The 22,861-nt window shown below is 42.9% G+C and overlaps 2 protein-coding genes across 2 annotated transcripts in view; one reads left to right on the plus strand and one right to left on the minus strand.

Moving 5' to 3' along the window:
• CRCP (CGRP receptor component) overlaps window positions 1-21,331 on the plus strand; it is a gene marked incomplete at both ends in the record, with an annotated part of 42,061 nt that extends 20,730 nt beyond the window's left edge. The window contains 2 exons of the mRNA XM_079718294.1: window positions 16,055-16,112; window positions 21,182-21,331. Coding sequence (XP_079574420.1) covers window positions 16,055-16,112; window positions 21,182-21,331 — 208 coding nt within the window. The remainder of the gene's footprint in view (window positions 1-16,054; window positions 16,113-21,181) is intronic.
• Window positions 1-22,861, minus strand: part of SEPTIN14 (septin 14) — a gene marked incomplete at both ends in the record, with an annotated part of 572,766 nt that overhangs the window by 415,419 nt on the left and 134,486 nt on the right. The window lies entirely within an intron of this gene.

Raw genomic sequence — 22,861 nt, forward strand, 5'->3', positions numbered from 1 at the left:
AAACTGTATATGTTGGTCCACTTCTTGGTGCTCCACAGACCTCTTAGGCTTTGTCCACTTTTCTTTAATCTTCTTTTTTTCTGTTCAAGTTCATCGATTCTTTGTTCTGCCTGTTCATATCTGCCTTCAAATCCCTTTAGTGTTTTTCATTTCAGTCATTGTACTTTCCAGCTCTGGAATTTCTTTTTGTTTTGTTTGTTTGTTTGTGTCTCTTATTGATATTTCCATTTTGTTTATACATTGTTTACTTTCTCCACATCTTCCTTTAATTCTAGGAACATCTTTTTTTTAAATTAAAAAATTAATTAGCTAATTAATTTTTGGCTGCGTTGGGTCTGTTGCTGTGTGTAGCTTTCTTTAGTTGTGGGGAGCGGGGGCTACTCTTTGTTGTGGTACACGGGCTTCTAATTGCATTGTTTCTCTTGTTGTAGAGCATGGGCTCTAGGCACACAGGCTTCAGTAATTGTGGCTTGTGGGCTCTAGATCACAGGCTCAGTTGTTGTGGTGCACTGGCTTAGTTGCTCTGCGGCATGTGGGATCTTCCTGGACCAGGGCTCAAACCTGTGTCCCCTGCCTTGGCAGGCGGATTCTTAACCACTGCGCCACCAGGGAAGCCCCTCATTCTTGGAGCCTCTTTAAGACAGTTGTTTTAAAGCCTTTGTCTAGTAGACCGGCCATCAGGTTTTTTTCAGGGACGTTTTCTATTGATTTATTTTTTTCCTTTGAATGGGCCATACTAAACTGTTTCTTTGTTTACCTTGTGATTTCTTGTTGAAAACTGGACATTTGATCTAATAATGTTGTAACTCTGGAAATCAGATTTTCTTCCTTCCCCTAGGCTTGCTGATTTTTGTTTATTGTTTGCTTTTTGTCTTGTAGGCTGTCTCTGCTACGGATCAGCTTGAGGTGTAAACCCAGGGTCTTCTCAGATCTTTTCTGAGTGTGCCTCTTTCCCTAGGCATGCACAGTCACTCTGATTTTTCCCATATATGCAGTTATTTTTGAATGTCCCAGCCTTTAGTGTCTGAACTTTAGGGAGAAAAAAAAAAAAAAAAGAAGGGTTAGGGGAATAAAGGACACCAGCCCTTTAAATTCTACAAGTCACTTCAGCTGGAGGGGGAGGTGCAACAACAATGGCTGCTGCCCCTTTGCTTGCACCTCTGTGATCAGAAGCTATAGTCAGTGATTAGAGCACAGATCCTTGATATTTGGAGGACAGGGTACTTTTTGCCCTCTCTAGCTTCCACAAGCTGTGTACAAGCTGCTCCAGGAACGTGGGCACAGCTGCCTGCCACTGGAGTTGGGGGATGGGTGCTGCTACTGTGCTAAGATCTAAAATTGACTAAAATTAACTGCTTTTTACCTTCCAAAACTTCCCCTGGAAGTTGCAAGCCTTCAGTAGACTTCAGAGTTTCAAAATAGTTAATATCAGACAGATTCCAGCAGTACAGTTGTTTTCTAGGTGGGGAGACAGATTTCTGGTACTTCCTACTCTGGCACCTTTGCAGAATTTTTTTTTTTTTTTTAAAGACTTCATGTTTTTAGATCAGTTTTAGGTTTATAGCAACATAAGGGGAAGGCGCAGAGATTTCCCATATGTTCCACCCCCCTCACATCCATAGCATCCCTCATTATCAACATCCCCCATCAGAGTGGTAAATTTGTTATAATCAGTGAACCTACATTGACGTGCCATTAACACCAAAAGTTCATAGTTTATATTAGGGTTTACTTGTGGTGGTGAACAGTTCTTTGGATTTGGACAAATTTGTAATGACGTGTGTCCACTGTTATGGTATCATACAGATTATTTTCTCTGACCTAGAAATCCTCTGTGCTCCACCTATTTATTCCTTCCTTCCCATTCACAACCCGTGGAAATCACTGATCTTTTTACTGTCTATCTAGTTTTGCCATTTTCAGAAAGTCATGTAATTGGAACCATACAATATGTAGTCTTTTCAGGATGCATTTAAAGTTCCTTCATGCCTTTTCATGGTTTCATAGCTCATTTCTTTTTAGCACTGAATAATAATCCATTGTCTGAATGTACCACAGTTTAGTAATCCATTACCTACTGAAGGACATCTTGGTTGCTTCCCGAGTTTTGGCATTTATCAAGAAAAGCTACTGGGCTTCCCTGGTGGCGCAGTGGTTGAGAGTCTGCCTGCCGACGCAGGGGACACGGGTTCGTGCCCCACTCCGGGAGGATCCCACGTACCGTGGAGCGGCTGGGCCTGTGAGCCATGGCCACTGAGCCTGCACATCTGGAGCCTGTGCTCCGCAGCAGGAGAGGCCACAACAGTGAGAGGCCCGCGTACCGCAAAAAAAAAAGAAAAAGAGAAGCTACTATAAACATTTGTGTGCAGGTTTTTTATCAACATAAGTTTTCAGCTCCTTTGGGTAAATACTAAGGAGCTGGATCATATAGTAAGAGTATATTAGTTTTGTAAGAAACCTGGACTGTCTTCCAAAATGGCTGTACCATTTTGCGTCTCCACCATCAGTGAATGAGAGTTCCTGTTGCTTCACATTCTCATCAGCATTTGGTGTTGTTAATGTTCTGGATTTTGGCCATTCTAATAGGTATATAGTGGTATCTCATTGTAATTTGCACTTCCCTGATGACATATGATGTGGAGCATCTTTCATAAGCTTATTTGCCAGCTGTGTATCTTCTTTGGTGAGGTGTCCATTCAGGTCTTTTTTTTTTTAGCGGGTGAAAAAACATGATACCTTGTTTTTATTTGTACTTCTGTACAAATGAATGAAGTTGAGCATCTCTTCCAGTGTTTAAAAGCTTTTTCTGTGAACTACCTATTAACATCCTTCATCCACTTATTTTTTTTCTTTTTTTTAAAAAATAAATTTATTTATTTATTTTTGGCTGCATTGGGTCTTTGTTGCTGTGCGTGGGCTTTCTCTGGTTGCGGCGAGTGGGGGCTACTCTTCGTTGCAGTGCTTGGGCTTCACATTGGGGTGGCTTCCCTTGTTGCGGAGCATGGGTTCTAGGCACACGGGCTTCCTTAGTTGTGGCACATGGGCTCAGTAGTTGTGGCTTGCGGTATCTAGAGCACAGGCTCAGTAGTTGTGGTGCATGGGCTTAGTTGCTCTGCAGCATGCGGGATCTTCCCGGACCAGGGCTCAAACCCATGTCCCCTGCGTTGGCAGGCAGATCCTTAACCACTGTGCCACCAGGGAAGTCCCTTTCATCCACTTATTTCTTGTTTGTTTGTTTCTTTTTTTTTCCAGTATAGTTGATTTACAATATGGTGTTAGTTTCAGGTGTACAGCCTAGTGATTGAGTATTTTTTGCAGATTATACTCCATTATAGGTTATTACAAGATTATGGGTATAATTCCCTGTGCTATGTAGTAAATCCTTGATGCTTATCTATTTTATGTATAGTAATTTTTATCTGTTAATCCCATACCTATAATTTATCCCCTCTCCTTCCCCCTCCCTTTTGGTAACCACAAGTTTGTTTTATATATCTGTGAGTCTGTTTTGCATATGTATTCATTTGTATTATTTTTTTATTTTTAATTAAAAAATTTTTTTGGCCATACCGTGCAGCATGTGGGATCTTAGTTCCCCAACCAAGGATCGAACCCATACCCCCTGCAGTGGAAGCATGGAGTCTTAACCACTGGCCCGCCAGGGAAGTCCCTGTACTATTTTTTTAGGTTCTGCATATAAGCGATATTGTATAGTATTTGTCTTTCTCTGTCTGACTTATTTCACTACACATAATATTCTCTAGGTCCATCCACATTGCTGCAAATAGCAGTGTTTCATTCATTTTTTTTTAGCTAATACTCCACTGTGTGTATATGTGTGTGTGTATATGTACATATATGTGTATACATATATATGTGTGTATATATATACATATATATATACACACACACACATATATATATACACACACATATACACACACACACCACATTTTAATCCGGTCATCTGTTGATGGGGCACTTGGGTTGCTTCCATGTCTTGGCTATTGTAAGTGGTTCTTTTGCCCATTTTAAAAATTGGGTTGGGGCTTCCCTGGTGGCGCAGTGGTTGGGAGTCTGCCTGCCGATGCAGGGGACGCGGGTTCGTGCCCCGGTCCGGGAGGATCCCACATGCCGTGGAGCAGCTGGGCCGTGGGCCATGGCCACTGGGCCTGTGCGTCCGGAGCCTGTGCTCTGCAGCGGAAGAGGCCACAGCAGTGAGAGGCCCGCATACCGCAAAAAAAAAAAAAAAAAAAAATTGGGGTTGTTTGTTTTTTGTTTTTTTTAGCAGTACGCGGGCCTCTCACTGTTGTGGCCTCTCCTGTTGCGGAGCACAGGCTCCAGACGCGCAGGCTCAGTGGCCGTGGCTCACGGGCCCAGCCGCTCCGTGGCATGTGGGATCATCCCGGACCAGGGCACGAACCTGCGTCCCCTGCATCAGCAGGCGGACTCTCAACCACTGCAACACCAGGGAAGCCCTGGTTGTTTGTTTTTTTATTGCTGAGTTTTAAGAATTCTTTCTGTGTTTTGGATAACCATCCTTTATCACGCGTCTTTTGGAAATATTTTCTCTCAGGCTGTGGTTTATCTTGTTTTCTTGACTTTGTGTTTCATAGAGCAAATATTTTTAATTTTAATGAAGTCCAATTTATCAATTATTTCTTTTGTGGATCGTGTCTTTGGTGTTGTATCTAAAAAGTCATTACCATATGCAAGGTCATCTAGGTTTTCTGCTGTGTTATCTCCTGGGAGTTTTATAGTTTTGCATTTTACATTTAGGTCTAGTTGTCTAGATGGTTGTTGTCTAGGTGGTGGGGAGGCAGATTCCTGGTTCTTCCTACTCTGCCATCTTCCCTGAATCCTCTCTGTTCATTTTTTTCCCTCTTTGTTGTTTAAATGGGGTAATTTCTACTGAACTGTCTATACATTCGAAGACTCTTTTCTTCTGTCAACTCTATTTTGTTATTAAGCCCACATAGTGAATTTTAAATTTTCATATATTTTTCAGTTCTAAAATTTTCATTTGTTTACTACTTATAACTTCTGTCTCTTTCCTGAGAACTTTTATTATTCCATTCATTTCAAGAATGTTTAAAAAATAGAATGTTTGTTTATATCTCATGTTGTAATAATAGCTACTTTAAAGTTTTTGTCTGATAATTCCAACATCTTGGTCATCATAGGTTTGGTATCTGTTGATTAACTTTTCCCTTGAGAATGAGTGATATTTCCCTCATTGAGATAATTTTAGATTGTATCCTGGACATTTTGAATATTATATTGTTTAGAACTCTGTATCCTGTGAAACGCCTCTGGTTAATATTGCTTTTTTTTGTTTCTTTTAGCAGGTGGTCAGTCCAGTTACGTTCACACCTCAAGTCTGTCTTGGCTTACATGGCAAGGATTTCAATATCATTTTAGGTTTTAAACTGTTTTTTCTGCTGCTTTGGATCTTTTTTGCATATGAGACTGGAGTTATGTTTTAACTTGTTCACTTCTCAGTGTGTTTGCTGTGCTGGGTCTCTGCTCTTTGTTGTTTGGGGCTGTTCTACACATGTATAGCTTGGGCTAAACCTAAGATTTGTGCTGATTGGTACTCAAATTTAGGGAAATCCTCTCTTGCTCATCTCTCTGGGATTGCCCCCAGACTCTCAGGCCCACATGTGCCCCCTTTTTTAGGCCTCTGGCCACAAGTACTAGATTTCTCTCATCATTTTAGCTGCTTTTGTTTGCATTTGTTACTGGTGCCACCCTTGGGGCAAAGAAGGTAGGAAAGAAGAGGAGAGGGGGAAAAAAAGATATTCCTTGGCACTCTGGACCACAGTGGCTCCCTTCCTGGATATATCCACTGCCAGGGCTCCCTGAGGAACTGCTCTCGAGTTGTGGGCTTTACCTAGATCTCCAGATCTCTGGGGCCCCTTTTCCCAATCTTCTGGCCAGAAAGATGGAATTTCTCTTGGAGTTTCAGCTGCATGTGAAACTACTGCTGTAGGGCAGTACTGCTAAGGGCAGTCCTGAGGATCAGGGCTTATGAGAGAAAGGAGGAAAAGAAAGAAACTCACATCCATACCGCACACCAGCTAGTTTTTTCCTTTTTTTCTTTTTTTTTTTTTTTTTTGTTTTTTGCGGTACGAGGGCCTCTTACTGTTGTGGCCTCTCCCGTTGCGGAGCACAGGCTCCGGACACACAGGCTCCGGACGCACAGGCTCAGCCGCTCTGTGGCATGTGGGATCTTCCCAGACCGGGGCACGAACCCGTGTCCCCTGCACCGGCAGGCAGACTCTCAACCACTGCGCCACCAGGGAAGCCCTCTTTTTTCTTTTTTTTAAAAAATATTTATTTTATTTATTTATCTTTGACTGCATTGGGTCTTAGTTGCAGCACACAGAATCTTCATTGCAGCGTGCAGGCACTTTGTTGTGGCACACGGGGTTTTCTCTAGTTGTGGCGTGTGGGCTTCAGAGTGCAAGGTTTTTCGCTGCGGCACGCAGGCTCTCTAGTTGAGGCGTGTAGGCTCAGTAGTTGAGGTGCGCGGGCTTAGTTGCCCCGCAGCATGTGGGATCTTAGTTCCCCAACCAGGGACTGAACCCTGCGTCCCCTGCACTGGAAGGCCGATTCTTAACCACTGGACTACCAGGGAAGTCCCACCAACTAGTTCCAGCTTTCTTCAAGTTTTTTTTTTTTTTTTTTTTTTTTTTTTTTTTTTGTGGTATGCGGGCCTCTCACTGTTGTGGCCTCTCCCGTTGCGGAGCACAGGCTCCGGACGCGCAGGCTCAGCAGCCATGGCTCACGGGCCCAGCCGCTCCGCGGCACATGGGATCCTCCCAGACCGGGGCACGAACCCGCATCCCCTGCATCGGCAGGCGGACTCCCAACCACTGCGCCACCAGGGAGGCCCTTCTTCAAGTTTTGTTTCCCTTCCCAGTCCACCTACTTTTGTTTTCAGAGTCCAGGTTTTTGCTTTTGTGTTTTGTCCTGCGTTTGTTGTTGTCGTAAACAGCAGAAAGAGGCTTTAGTGGGTTTACTCCATCTTGTCTACAACAGAAGTCCTAATGGTCGATTTTTAAGACCTCTTCTCAGCTGTTTGCCTGGTGTTTTGCTTCCCAATCCATACATCTTTTCTGCTATAAATATGTAACTGGCTACTATTCAGTTGCCTTGCAAGCTGACTCATGATTGGCCATAATCTATATATATTTAAAGTAGACTGTAATATTCAGAGGTGGATTTATTTCAGTTCTCTTTTTCCATTTGTGATCCTAAATTTGAAGATTTGTAAAGTCCTTTTTGACCCTTTAGTGTCTACTTTTCATTAAATGGTTGATTCCTGGGACAGATGAACGTGCCAGGGTTCTTATTGACACACAGGTTATCTATGACTGTAGGAAGCAAAAGCTGCAGGCAGTGTTGTTCTGAAAACAACCAGTAGAGGGGGCCGGCAGGCTTCGTTCACTGTCGCTGGGCCCGGCTCCTATGGGAGGTAGCCAACTATTGCAGCCCACTGGAATTCATTTGGCCTCAGTGCCTGGTGACTCAGGGGGCTGCTTGCCATATGCTATCAAGACCTGGATCATCTTGTGCTAGCCAATACAGTTTAAGGAATCACATTTATAACAGAAACTGCTGTGAAGTGCTCTTTAATTCTTATTTCTGAATATCCCGATAGAGTTTTTCTCTACCATTCTCTCAGGAAGAGGAGATTCAAGATAATAGCCCTTAAGTGGTCTGGTTCTAGTAGTACAAACTGGAGCTGCATTAATTTGCTTAAAAGCCTCCATTGCTAGAGTTCTTGAGGGTTTGGGAGGAACCATGTTTTATTTGACTTTATAGCTTTATTCAGCAAAATGGTAGTTTTGAGACTCAGCTTAAAATCACTTTGACACTAAGTCCTATGTCATTTTTTCCTGTAGCATGTTAATTCCCTAAGGCGTTTGGTTCTCTGATCATTTAAATTTTTTGCTTGAGGTACTTTGTTCTTAAGAAGTGCAGCCTGGCTTGCAGCCCCAGGTCTCATCCTGAGATCTCCTTAGGATGTACAGCCGTGTCTGCCAGGAGTAGAAGGACTTGCCGTTGAGACCCAGGTCTGTAAATAACCCATGTGCAGCAACGAAGACCCAACGCAGCCAAAAATAAGTAAATTAATTTAAAAAAAAAAAGTGGTCAGCATGGAGCTCCCTGCGCCCTTTAATGAGAACAGTTTTGGTGACCAGTTGTGGGGGGAGCTAAAGTGCAGTGAATTAAGTGAAGGAGAGAAAGTAGAGATGATAAAAATAAGCCTGATTATGAAGTCGGGGGGCATGTTTGTAACCCCGCCCCCAGAGCTGGCACCTGCAGTACGTGTGGTTCTGGGACTTGACTTCAGCGGGGCTCAGCTCCTGGGGGTGCAGAGCAGAGAACTTGACTGGTTGGTTTGACTCCAGGTTGGGGTTTTTCAGGGAGTAGCTGTGAATGATTTTGTCGGTAGAAGACTTATCCTTTTTGCAACTGTAGGAACATTTCCAGCATTTCAGAGCCTGGCAGGATGACTGTTCAATAAACTGAGTTCTGTTGCTTTGATTGATTTGTAGCTGAGATGTTCATTTATTCAGCTATGTCTTTTCCTACTCTTTATTCTTTACTCATTCTGTTAGATGATGGTGGTTAAAATAAATAATTTTGTTTTGAGTGAGGATTCATATTTTCCAACTCAGCTGGTCCTTCAACGCTGCTTGCTTATTCCTAGTCTTATTCCTAGTCTCCTCCTTACTCGATTCTCTGCAGCTTTTAGTCCTGTTAACCCTCTTCACGTCCAGACCTCTCAGATGGTGACCTCACTTTTGCTTCACTGAGAAAACTATCGAAAATGAACTCATTTCCCTTCACATCTCCTTAAATTTGCTTTTTCTTTCCCCATTGCTGTGATCTCAGTGAAACATGAGCCTTTTCATGGAAACTTTGAACTTTTGTTTTTTTGAGGGTCTTTCCTTTTCTCTCCTGTAATTTCAGCCTCTCTACCTGCTTGTGTTCTTAGCAGACAAATATGCTTCAGTTTCCCTTCAGAACCTGCCCTCCTCGGGCCATAATTGCTTTTTTACTTCTATCCTGTCAAGAGCTCATTTCTGTCCATGACACTGAGCTGAACCAGACCCACAGCCTCCGTGAACGGCAGGGTCAGTATCCACCACAGTCAGCCTACCCTGCGCAGCCTCCTGGGAATCCGGTGTACTCTCAGACCTTGCATCTTCCTCAGGTTCCACCCTGTACTGATGCTTCACCTGCCTGCTCAGAGGTCTGCCATCCGAGCTTTGTGCACTCAGGGGCTGCCACAGTCCCCACCGTGTCAGCTGCTTTTCCTGGCACCTCATGGTATCTTCCCACGGCCTAGTCTGTGGCTGTTGGCCTTTTAGGTTGCAGAGTCCCCATGGCTTAGTATCTGGTTGGTCCCATCTCCAGCTGGTTCAGCAGTGCCGGTGGGAGGAGGGTGTGATGAAGGTGCCAGATTCGGAGCTGAGGCTACTTCTGGCACGGTTCTTCCTACAGCACCGGGTATCCTCCCAGCACTGCACAGCTTGCAGTCATGCAGGGAGCCCATGTCCTTGTAACTCAGTGGAAGAGAAACTTCTCCATGGGTGGCTCAGATGGTGACTACACCATCCAGTGAGGAACCAAGGCCACCTTTGTGCCAGGAAAGACATCACATAGGTTCTCACAATATAACTGCTTTGCTTTAGTCACATTAACCTGAAGTTGCAGTTTAGACACATGCTGTTGAGGTGTCTTTCTGGTACCCAAACTTTCAATCACTTTTCAAACTTAATAAGAAACCATATATATAGTAGTAGCATTACCGCCCCAAAGCATTTTGATGTAGGGGGGTGTATCCATTTATAAAATGACTGTGAGTGAAGCAGCCCTAGGGACCTTCCTTTAGTTTCTCTGAAGTAATACTGTACCATACTGGTCTTTACTTTTAGTAATAAAACATGAAATAAGGTTTGGAGAGAACTTCGATCTTCTGATTAAAGTTGCCAGATTATTCTGATTGGTCTTTAATCTCCTGTAAGTCTTTGATTGTTATTACTTGTTATAAATGAAACACATTGGTTGTCTGCCTTTTCCTTTCCATCCTTTGCCCTAATCCCACCCTTTACCCTAGTCTTCCATTCCCTCCCACCAGTCTCCATTGAATCAGTGGTGCAGGACAGAAAGCAGTCAGACCCATTTCCTTCTCTCCTTGCACTTCTCCCACTTGTCATCTTTTAACTAGTCTTTTACAAGGATCCTCTGAGACTCCCTCTGTGCCCTAAGCACAGACCCCTTTATTTCCACTTTGGATCTCCTTAGGCAGAAGTGGAGAGTGCCTTTGGACCCTCCTTAAAGATCATCTTTTTATACATGAACCAAACCCAAATTTGCTTTGGTGCCAGAAAAACCGAACTTTTCCTGATATCAAAGCATATCAATACAAATTGTACTGAAAACAGTTTAAAATAAGAGGGGCAACAAGGAGGATGCCTTTGAAAAGCCTGATGACTTTATTTTTTTTATTTTTATTTTTATTTTTTACAACTTCATTGGAGTATAATTGCTTCACAATGGTGTATTCGTTTCTGCTTTATAACAAAGTGAATCAGTTATACATATACATCTGTTCCCATATCCCTTCCCTCTTGTGTCTCCCTCCCTCCCACCCTCCCTATCCCACCCCTCCAGGCGGTCACAAAGCACCGAGCTGATCTCCCTGTGCTATGCGGCTGCTTCCCACTAGCTATCTACCTTACGTTTGGTAGTGTATATATGTCCATGCCTCTCTCTCGCTTTGTCACACCTTACCCTTCCCCCTCCCCATATCCTCAAGTCCATTCTCAAGTAGGTCTGTGTCTTTATTCCTGTTTTTTTTTTTCTTTTTTCTTTTTTTTTTTTTTTTGCGGTATGCGGGCCTCTCACTGTTGTGGCCTCTCCCGTTGCAGAGCCTGTCCGGACGCACAGGCTCAGCAGCCATGGCTCACGGGCCCAGCCGCTCCACGGCATGTGGGATCCTCCCGGACCGGGGCACGAACCCGTGTCCCCTGCATCGGCAGGCAGACTCTCAACCACTGCGCCACCAGGGAAGCCCTTTATTCCTGTTTTACCCCTAGGTTCTTCATGACATTTTTTTTTCTTAAATTCCATATATATGTGTTAGCATACGGTATTTGTCTTTCTCTTTCTGACTTACTTCACTCTGTATGACAGACACTAGGTCTATCCACCTCATTACAAATAGCTCAATTTCATTTCTTTTTATGGCTGAGTAATATTCCATTGTATATATGTGCCACATCTTCTTTATCCATTCATTCGATGCTGGACACTTAGGTTGCTTTCATCTTCTGGCTATTGTAAATAGAGCTGCAATGAACATTTTGGTACATGTCTCTTTTTGAATTATAGTTTTCTCAGGGTATATGCCTAGTAGTGGGATTGCTGGGTCATATGGTAGTTCTATTTGTAGTTTTTTAAGGAACCTCCATACTGTTCTTCATAGCGGCTGTACCAATTCACATTCCCACCAGCAGTGCAAGCGTATTCCCTTTTCTCCACACCCTCTCCAGCATTTATTGTTTCTAGATTTCTTGATGATGGCCATTCTGACTGGTGTGAGATGATATCTCATTGTAGTTTTGATTTGCATTTCTCTAATGATTAATGATGTTGAGCATTCTTTCATGTGTTTGTTGGCAGTCTGTATATCTTCTTTGGAGAAATGTCTATTTAGGTCTTCTGCCCATTTTTGGATTGGGTTGTTTGTTTTTTTGCTATTCAGCTGCATGAGCTGCTTATAAATTTTGGAGATTAATCCTTTGTCAGTTGCTTCATTTGCAAATATTTTCTCCCATTCTGAGGGTTGTCTTTTGGTCTTGTTTATGGTTTCCTTTGCTGTGCAAAAGCTTTGAAGTTTCATTAGGTCTCATTTGTTTATTTTTGTTTTTATTTCCATTTCTTTAGGAGGTGGGTCAAAAAGGACCTTGCTGTGATTTATGTCATAGAGTGACATAAATGTTTTCCTCTAAGAGTTTGATAGTTTCTGGCCTTACATTTAGGTCTTTAATCCATTTTGAGCTTATTTTTGTGTATGGTGTTAGGGAGTGATCTAATCTCATACTTTTACATGTACCTGTCCAGTTTTCCCAGCACCACTTATTGAAGAGGCTGTCCTTTCTCCACTGTACATTCCTGCCTCCTTTATCAAAGATAAGGTGACCATATGTGCGTGGGTTTATCTCTGGGCTTTCTATCCTGTTCCATTGATCTATCTTTCTGTTTTTGTGCCAGTACCACACTGTCTTGATTACTGTAGCTTTGTAGTATAGTCTGAAGTCAGGGAGCCTGATTCCTCCAGCTCCATTTTTCGTTCTCAAGATTGCTTTGGCTATTCGGGGTCTTTTGTTTTTCCATACAAATTTTGAAATTTTTTGTTCTAGTTCCGTGAAAAATGCCAGTGGTAGTTTGATAGGGATTGCATTGAATCTGTAGATTGCTTTGGGTAGTAGAGTCATTTTCACAATATTGATTCTTCCAATCCAGGAACATGGTATATCTCTCCATCTATTTGTATCATCTTTAATTTCATTCATCAGTGTCTTATAATTTTCTGCATACAGGTCTTTTGTCTCCTTAGGTAGGTTTATTCCTAGATACTTTATTCTTTTTGTTGCAATGGTAAATGGGAGTGTTTTCTTGATTTCACTTTCAGATTTTTCATCATTAGTGTACAGGAATGCCAGAGATTTCTGTGCATTAATTTTGTGTCCTGCTACTTTACCAAATTCATTGATTAGCTCTAGTAGTTTTCTGGTAGCATCTTTAGGATTCTCGATGTATAGTATCATGTCATCTGCAAACAGTGACAGCTTGAAAAGCCTGATGACTTTAGAGTCAAATTAAGGGAAGTTTTCAGATCACAAATTGGTTACAATTTATTGTCAGAGTGCCTGATGTGGCCACTCATGCCCAAGAGTTCCTAAGCTGGGTTAATGGGGTCATATTGTGAATGTCTCTCTCCAAAATGACTTGAGTCCAGTGAAATCTCACTAGGGCTAAGGATATTTCAGGATCCTTAATCTTTTGATTTTTGTTTTCTGAAATTGGATTTTATTTTATCTTATAATTTCAGTTCACCTAAATTTTGTGTTCTCTACATGTTATGTTTGACTGTTGTGGAAGTTCAGTGTTGTATGTCTCTAGCTGCACTGTGGTGCATCTGTCTTGTAGGTTTTTTATACTAAAAATGTAGAATAAAGACTGTTTTGAAGATTTGAATAAAGTGATGATAATTGAATTACAAAGAAAAAAAAGAGGTATTTCCTCCACAGTTATTCCCCAGTCCCCACAATCCAGTTGTCACCTTAACTGTTATTCCACTGAACTATTTGCCCAGGCCACCAGTGCCCTCCTTTTTGGCAAATCCAGTGACTTCTCTACCATCAACCTACTTTCCTCTCTTCAGCATTTGACATTGTTGATAATACCCTCTGTCCTGAACTTTTCCTCTCTTAGTTTCTATCACACCACTCTCCTAAGTTTTCTTTTTCTCTTTTCACTCCTTGCTCCTTTGCTGCTTTCTCTCCCGGCCCCTTGAATGGAGGTGTTTTATGGTGTTCTGTCTGGGTCTTCATTTACTCAGCAGCTGGTCTCTGGACTACGATTTCCACTCTCGTGGTTTCACATAACTCCTTGATAATAAAGCCAGCTCTGATCTTTTTCTTTAGTTCTAGACCAAACTAGAAATAAAACTAGACAGGCTGCTCGACAGAGACCTCTTCATTGTGGTTCCAAAAGTACCACAAACTCAAATTCAAATTTTCAATTAATACATTTTTTCCAAACAGGCTAAACATCTGACAGTAAGCCTTAACTCTCGCATTTCCTTCACCCCACCCCCCGACCCAACCTAGGCAGTTGTCAGGTCCTGTTGACTGTACCTGAGGGTGACCAGGAGCATTTCACAGGTCCAGACTCTCATTTCCTTTCCTGCTGCTGCTGCTGCTGCTGCTGCTTCTGCTGCCCAGGTTCACAACTTTTGAGTATTACAGTGTCTCTGCCTCCATTTTCTCAGGTGTTCTAGACCCAGCAAGTCACTCCTTCCCTCGGTTGCTCTCCAGTGTCTACAGAGTAACATCTGGCCTCTTGGTAGTCAGGGCCCTTTGTGACCTTGTCCCAGATGACTCTTTCAACCTGTGTCCCACGGCCTCTCTAGCAGCCATTTCCTGAAACTCCATGAATTTTTGTTCTTCTGGGTGTTTACTTGTACTGTCCCTTCCCTGACCACCCATTCCTCTTATCCTTTTTGCCTAGAAAATCCTTAAGGGCCCAGTGCAAGAGTCTTCTCCTCTCTGAAGTCCAGAGTGAATGTTTGGGGGACTGTGAGGAGTGGAGTTTAACTACAGCCGCCTTTTTACTGTGACTACCGTTTACGGGGAAATTACTGTGCGGGTCGTCATCATGAACGCTATGAATGGTTAAGGACATGGGCTTTCATGGCAGAGTACCAGCTCTGCCATTTACTAGCTGTGTAACCTTGGACAAAGTATTTCTTTACCATCTCAATGTCAAGTCTGAGGGTTAAATGTGCTTGCTATATGGAAGGTAAGCAGTAAATGGTAGCTGCTCCTGCTATAAATGGTAAGATTTTCATCCCTCATAATCTCTTTGTGAGATCAGTAAGTACTGTTGTCATTCCTATTTGACAGGTGGTGAAACCAAGGCTTAGGGAGAACTGGGTAACTGGTACTGCTTCCCCAAACACCTGGCTGTGGAAATGGTGGCTTACTCACCACTTTATTCCAGAATTGTTTATTGAATTGAAAGATGAAGTTGGAGGGACTTCCCTGGTGGTGCAGTGGGTAAGACTCCGTGCTCCCAGTGCAGGGGGCCCGGCTTTGTTCCCTGGTCGGGGAACTAGATCACACATGAGTGCCGCAACTAAGAGTTCACATGCCACAACTAAGGAGCCCGCCTGCTGCAACTAAGACCTGGTGCAACTAACTAACTAACTAACTAAATAAATAAATAAATAAAATATTTTTTAAAAAAGAAAGAAAGAAAGATGAAGCTGGAGCTCCGGGGTCAGATTGAGAGAGAAATGTAGAAATTGTCACCTGCGCAAGGGTGGTAATTGAAGCCACTTTCTTTCAAGTCCTGTCATCTTTTTTTTTTTTTTTTTTTTTGTGGTATGCGGGCCTCTCACTGTTGTGGCCTCTCCCGTTGCGGAGCACAGGCTCCGGATGCGCAGGCTCAGCATCCATGGCTCACGGGCCCAGCCGCTCCGCGGCATATGGGATCCTCCCAGACCGGGGCACGAACCCGTATCCCCTGCATCGGCAGGCGGACTCTCAACCACTGCGCCACCAGGGAGGCCCCAAGTCCTGTCATCTTTGAGAGTCCACACATTTCAACCACCCCTTCAGCAAGGAGCTGTAAATTGTGACAGATGATAACGAGTATCTTCACTGTTACTTAAATCTTCTGTTGAAATTTGCTTGTATTTGTCTTCTTTCCCCAACTGGATTGTAAGCTCTTTGAGAGCAGAAGACTGTGTCTTATACTACTGTGTATTAACTCCTGTCCCCTTAGAGTCCTTGTTTTTGTTTACTAAGATAACAGGCCAAGTCTGAATAACATTTAATCTTAATCTCAAAAAGGAATTCTCAACCATTTCTAAGTGATGACCAACCAAGATGATTTTTTCAATCTTTTACTTTCTATAATTTGGATTAAGAAAGCATTATTCACATTTTCCAAATAAAATTTATTAAAACTACACCTGTGCTATCTGCTATCAATGCATTTCTTGTAATCCAAGCCTCTGTACCATTAGGATTCTAATACACATTTGTGCCCTTGAGTAAGAGTCACTGATATAGGACTCTCTTACTCCCATTCTTTGGTTTTACAGTTGAAGAAACGGAGGGCCACGTTCCAAGTTGTTCTTCCATTCGTTATCTGACAAAGTCTTCTCTAAACAGCTTGGTCAAGACTCAAAATCCTTTTGGGGTATGAGAGTTTTAAATGCTCTGTACTTTTCTTTTGACAGAGCTGAAAAGCTTCAGCTGTTGAATCACAGGCCAGTGACTGCTGTTGAGATCCAGCTGGTGAGTGAAGGAGGCTTGAATTTGGGTGGGTTAGTTTCTGGGTCTGAGATGTAGAAAGGGTCCTAAAGGCTGAGCTCAGACAAGCCAGGAACTGCCATTACTTGAAAAGGCTGCCAGACCACCCATTCTGTAAGTGAAAAGAAACCTCACCAATTTGATGCTAGTTAGTATGGACTTCGGGAAAGGGAAAGACTGGAGAAAATTCAGTTCCTTCTGTCGGGTCTGAGGCTGTGACTTGGCAGCTCCTTGTCTCCCCGATGTCCTACACCATTCTGGCCATTGCTTCCCTGTAGAGGTTATTGCCAGCCAGGTAAAAACATTAGATTCGACATGACTCTGGTGTTTATCTCCCCCCACTCCCACCCTTTAACCTCTTCTTCCTGTATCTTCTCTTGGTTAATGGAGTGCATGTGCACTTTCCCACATGCTCGCTCTCTCTTACCCTCCTGGTCCAGTGTCCCAAGCTAGAAGCCCAGAAGTCATTCCCTTCCCTTTATCTCCTAGTTAGTCAGTCAGTCCCGGGTTCTCTTGCTTCTCCCTCCTCTTGCTATTTCTTCTCTCCATGCTGCACTGCATTAATTCCTGTAATTGTTTCTCAGCTCGGCTCTTGCACCTGTCCTCTCACCGTTCTCCCTGCCTCCAGTCCAGCCCCCTCCTGTCCATCTTCTACACCACGATCAGAGTTCACTTTCTAAAGCCACACATTTGATCATCTTGTTTCCCCGCATGAAACCATTCAGTGGAACCTCAACACGTGCAAAGTCTAAACTGCAGTCATAGCATAAAGCTTTAGAATTGGGGAAGCCAGAGTAAAAGGCGGAGATGGTATAAGGAGAGTGTGAAGATGAGGCCCAGTGGTGCAGACCCAGTGGTTGCTGTACTGGCATGTGCCGTGCTTTCCTTCTGTGTACAGGGCAGAGAGCACTGTTAAGCTTCAAATATTAGGCAGGCCATTCAACTGCGAGTAAAAGAAAAGTTTGGCTGAAGAATTAATAAAATGAGAATAAAGCAGTTTTCAAAGTCAGTTTTAGAAGTATTTAGCTCTTTGTCAAATTTCCTTCAGAAAAATGTAGAAGAAAATGGCCAAAAATACCTCTGATATTTAGAGTTGCTTAAAAACAAAACAAAACAAAAAAACCTTTTTTAGAAAGGATTATGGGGTATTTAATTTTTGACTAAAACTTTTACTGTCTCCTCAGCATTTTGTTTCTCCCCTTCAAAATGCACCCAAAATTAAATTAGAAGAACTCCTTCCATAAAGGGTACCTTTCTGGGGGAACTGGCCTTCAGGCTAAGCAGAGATCCTTTTGTTTTTTATATCCTCATTATTTTGATGCTTTCGACTATGTTGGAGATTCAGCTTAGAAAAGAGAAAAAACAAAACAGCAAGAAACTAATCCCTGTCCTTCTGGTTTAAGGATCACATGTCATGTCTCCTCCAACTTTAATCAACAACATATGTTATTCATGGCTTAATGACAGATAGAGAAAAGAGATGAGGAGGATTAGCATGACCTCATCCCAGAGCCTGTAGAAAGCTCTCATTACCTGGTAAGATTAGCTGCTATTAAGATTGCCTGCTCTATGCTAGACTTGGTGCCAGGGGCTTTGTATATGTCACCTTTAATGCCCTCACCATAGTCTTGGTTAGTGAGTGGCTGAGTGGGTCTGTCTGATTCAGAAGCCTTACTCTGTTCCTCCAAGCCATGTGCTTCTATATGGTGAGGAGAAAGTTATGTGTGGCATCCCCTCCTTTCCACAGGTAGATACGCCTTGTTAAAAACTGGGTGTGTTACTTCCCAGCAGTGGGACCGTTTTTTGGCCAGATTTTTCCCAGCCTGGAATTTGGCTACAAAGGGTTAGCAAATCATTTACCAAGATTTGTAGCAGTGTCTCTTCTCACCAGAAAGGGATAAGAAATGAGGTTTTCCCTAGAGTGGAAAGTGCAAAGGACTTGAGAATTTCCCTGTGTTAACCTTACAGCCATTTATTCTCCCTGGGTCCAGAAGTAATCACAATACTCAGCATTTGTCAGGATTCACTCTTGGAGACTGAAGCTTCTTTTTTTCATTTCAACTTCAGCCATGATTTGTTGTGATCCTCAGATCCACAGCCAGCTGCCTGCTGTGTGTGAGGAAATGAGAAAGCCACCAGCTCTGTGACCTCTGCCATGCCCTGCTATATATTCATTTGGGACCATTTGTGAGTCCTCTGGCCTAAAGACAGGACCGTGAACCCCCTGACCTCACAGGCCACCGTCCTGAACAGCATACCATCTGTGCCTATTGTAATTTAATGATTGTAAAAAGGCTTGAATTACATAGTTCCATGGCTTAAATTATGTTCTCCTTTGGTCCTTACTGTAGGTGTTACTTTTTTTTTACTTTAGAAAAACTCAAAATATATAGAGGTTGAGTGAACCGTTCTGGGTCATATAGCTAGAAGTGTCTGCTGCTATTAGACTTTGCGTTGTTTTGAGGAAAGTAGGAGGTTAGGCTTGGCAGCTTAGAGTGAGAAGCAACCATTTTTGGAATGCAGCAGCCCAGTCTGACAGCCCTGATAACCAGTGTGATCTTCATCTATGATAAAAAATTTATCATTTATGTTGACCTGCCTACAAAAACTTTGTATTTTTACATTTCATTTGCCCTTATATTCAGAACAACTTGAACCCTTTAATGTTTGGGAATGTTGAGACGGTGCTTTGCATTTCTTTATTTGGGCTCTGTTTCTTCTGTGTTGGAAAGAAAAGGTGAGGAATAATGTAGTTATTATTTACTCTAGCGATCCAAGAGGTGTTAGTAAGTTTTTGGTTTCTGCAAGTTTCTTTTTTGTGTATATTTCATTCTGCTTAGTACAGCTCAGGTTTTCTTCCTGTGACTGGGAAAGAAAATTTCCTGACTCTGATTATCCCTGAGGGTTGTTTGCTGATAAAAACTTCTGCTCTCGGCAAATTTGGCAAAATCAGTAAAGCTTGTCAGCCCTGTTGCTAAGAACACACCTAGCTGAAACTGGATCTGTCAGACCCAGAGATTGGGATGCAAGAAGGTGGCCTGTCAAAATCCTCTCTGTTTGTTTTTCTAAAAAGAGCCCTCAGAGGTCATACAACCAAACTCTTTCAAACCAGTGGACTCTGATGTGCCATACAATGTCTCTAAGAGAGGAAATGATAGAAACCTCTTACTTGAGGCTGTGGTATTCTAGAAGGAGCTGGGACTCAAAGTCTCAAAAGACCTTGCACTGCTTGTTGTGAGATACAGATCACGTTTCCCTTGTGATGCTGAGCCTCCATGTACTTGTCTGTAAATTGTCCTCATTTTATGTACAGCATCCTTGAGAAGAGAAGCTCTGGTGGCAGTGATTGTAGGAAAACCCCTGGTCCACTGTGGAGCACAGATAACGGAGGGAGGTTGTCACTGGTTTAACGACAGTCTAAGTCTCCTTCACCCTCTTCCCCTGAGGAAACAGTTCATCATCAACTGTGTGTGCCAGTTATTCATAAACTCGGAGACATTTTTCTCCCAAATAGAGATCATTTTTTCCTCAAGATTAAATTATCAAGTCAGATATATCCCTCTTTTCTCCTCCTTCATTCTTTGGAGGCAGTGTATGTTAGAGTATTTCCTTTTACAGACCATAATTTTACATGGCTGATTGTAAAAGTGGGCTTTTGAGGATTGTTTCTTGTTCAGTAGAGAAGTTACATGGAGCCTTTGAATCTTTAGAATGTGGTCATTTTATTTCACAGTATGATGGGAAGAAGCTCCATTGGTTCACTCTGGATCTTTACTCTAGGACACCCAGGATTATTCTCTAGTTGTGGAAACATTTTTGGACTGAGGTGAATGAAGAGACCAGTGGTTTGCCAGGACTTTGATCTTGGGCATGTCACCTGGCTTCTTTAGCTTCTGTACTGTTGTTTATGAAGCTAGGCAGTCAGACTGAAGTCCTTTTGAGGATTGTGAGCCAAGCTTGTCATCATGCTTTACTTAAATCTGCCAGGATTTCTTTCTGAAACTCCTTCTGGTCTTAGTTGCCAGATTTCAGAGATTGTTATGCCACAGGGTAGGACCCTGGACACCTTTAACTGAGAAAGCTATTTGTGATAGATGGCTAATGCCACCAAATGAGCGTGGTTAAGTAACTTGACCGCCTGCATACTGCTTTTACAGAGGTGGTTGATGACATCATGTTTGTATTAATTAACATATTGAGAATTAGAGGTGAGGCTACAAATTGTGGATATCATCTGTGTGTTCAGATATCCAGGACCATGTCAGAAACTGGGCTCTAAGTGGACCTTTGATGGGGCGGTGGGAGACTTGTTTCCCAGCCATCATTCATCAGACTCCTGCATTCCCAGGAGATGACCAAGGCCACGGTGTGTGGGTTAGATTGTAGGTGTTAGAGATGGGCAGGTCTGGCTTGGGATTGTAGTTCTACCCTTTGCTGGGCTTGCTGTGAGGTTTAAAAGAAATAATGGGTGTGATGTGCAAGGCGCAGTGCCAGGCACAAGAGCTCCCTGACAGGTTTTGTCAGTGGTGGTAGTAGTGAGGATTAGAAAAATATACAGGCCATTTGGCACATAGTGGGCAGTCATCAAATGAGTTGTTGATACTATTCATAAGTTACAGATGGGCTTGTTGTGATATACAAAAGTATATAAAATGTCATTTCACTCCCCAGAGGTGAGTTTTCTTTGCATAAACAGCATATTCATGTGTGTGTGTATGTGTGTGTATATGAGTGTGCATGTGTGTATGTGTGCATGTGTGTGTATGAGTGAGTAGAGAACTGTTAGGCTTTGCTTTTTAAGGAAAAATGCTAACCTGCAACTCGCTTTTTTCACTGACCCGTTTGGAGCGGCCACATCGGCTTACCCTGGAATTTGAGCTGGCTTCTCTCTCCCGTGGAGCCAAGATGGAAAGGACCTAGAGACCCCGGGCAGCTCAGGAGCGAGGCCCTGAGCTCTGTGCTGAGGGGCTGGGCCGGGACCAGGAACAACATGGGCAGGGCCCTGTCTGTGAGGCCCCATTGTAACTCCTGGAGGGTTTTCTTTCCTTCTGCAGATGGTGGAGGAGAGTGAAGAACGGCTGACAGAGGAGCAGATAGAAGCTCTGCTCCACACCGTCACAAGCATCCTCCCTGCGGGGCCAGAGGCTGAGCAGACGCAAAATACCAACAATGACGTGACAATGGATGAAGAGGACCCAGCATAGAAGAGCACAACTGGCCCAAGTGTCTCGTAAAGTTGAAAGGCCCAGCAGCCATTTCCCAGACATTCAGAGGATTATTTATTTGGTTTTACCTTCTATCCCAACAGGCCTGATTTCCTGGTTAGTTGGGTAAACCACAAAAATAAGCCTTTCTCAAAAATAAGCTAAAAAGAAATCCTTGTGCCTCTGAAAGGAGAAACATGATGGATAGGCTGAGGTTGTCAGGGCAGAGAGCTAAATAGTGGAAGAGTGAGTCCAAGAGGACAATACTGTGGAACTCTCTGTGGTAAAAATATTTCTTCTGTGGCCTTTGCCATGTTTGTGGGAAGGTCCCTGTACACAGCTGGTAAAATACTTGCACTGGCTTTGATGGGCCATATCCTAATTAATTTCATCTGCTTCCCCAGGAGCTTTCCAAGCAGGCATGCAGAGCACTGCCAGGATGAGAGCTGAGTTATGAGAATCCTGTTAGATGGCTAAAAACTCCCGAAGCAGCAAATAGTTGCTCTAAGTTAAAATGAGCCACTGAACTTGGCTCACCTTAGAGGAATCTTTTCCTTGAGAACAGCAGAGATAAGAGAACGCCTGGACAACTCTTCATCAGGTTTAAAGGCCCCTTTCCTCTGCTGGCATGGGCTTTGTTTACAGCTCACTAATTAGCCTTAAATGTTAGGGCACCAGCTCACTCCAGTTGAAAAGAGGCACTCCAGACTGAATGACCGTGTCACCTGCCTTTCTGAATACCTTCAGTTTCCTGCCCTGTGACAGGCTCTGCTTGTTGAAGCCAGGTGAGCTTCATTTGCACAATGGGCAGATTGTTTGCATCTTTTAAAAAGGGCAATTCCCTGGGGTTCCAGTGGTTAGGATTCTGCACTTTCACTGCTGAGGGAGTGGGTTCAATCCCTGGTTGGGGAACTAAGATCCCACAAGGTGCAAATTGTGGCTCAAAACAAAAAAAAAAACCCAAAATGAGGAGGGTACAGTTATGTAGCTCTTTTTGTGGATGGAATATGAAGAGCTAGAGGTTAATTAATAAGAATTTGAATTTGTTGACTGTTGCATCAGTTTTTGAATTTAAAATATTAGAATAATTACCATGTGAAGAACTTGTTAATATTCAGGCTTTGGAGAGTTTAGTAGCCCCAGACATGTAGTTGCCTTAGATCCTAGGAATATTGTTAAAAATTAATTTCCCATATTCACTCTGCTCCCTATTTGGGGAAGAAAATGCCCATAGACATTAATTTTTCAAATTGGTACTCGTGTTGTAAGAGATCACATTTTCAATGCCTCTGTTAATTGGATTACTTCCCACCCCTTGGAATTCCCAGGTTATTTCAGCCTTCCCACCACCCCTGCCAATAGGCAGTTATGTTCATCTTAACCTTATCATCTAAAGATCAGTTGAGATCTGCTTACAGGCAACATTGAAATTAACAGGGCATTTATTTTTTATTTTATATTTTTTAAATTAATTTTTATTGGAGTATGTTTGCTTTACAATGTTGTGTTAGCCTCCACTGCACAACAAAA

The sequence above is a fragment of the Hyperoodon ampullatus genome, assembly GCF_949752795.1.
Source record: "Hyperoodon ampullatus genome assembly, chromosome: 14".
In the NCBI taxonomy this organism is placed as follows: domain Eukaryota; kingdom Metazoa; phylum Chordata; class Mammalia; order Artiodactyla; family Ziphiidae; genus Hyperoodon; species Hyperoodon ampullatus.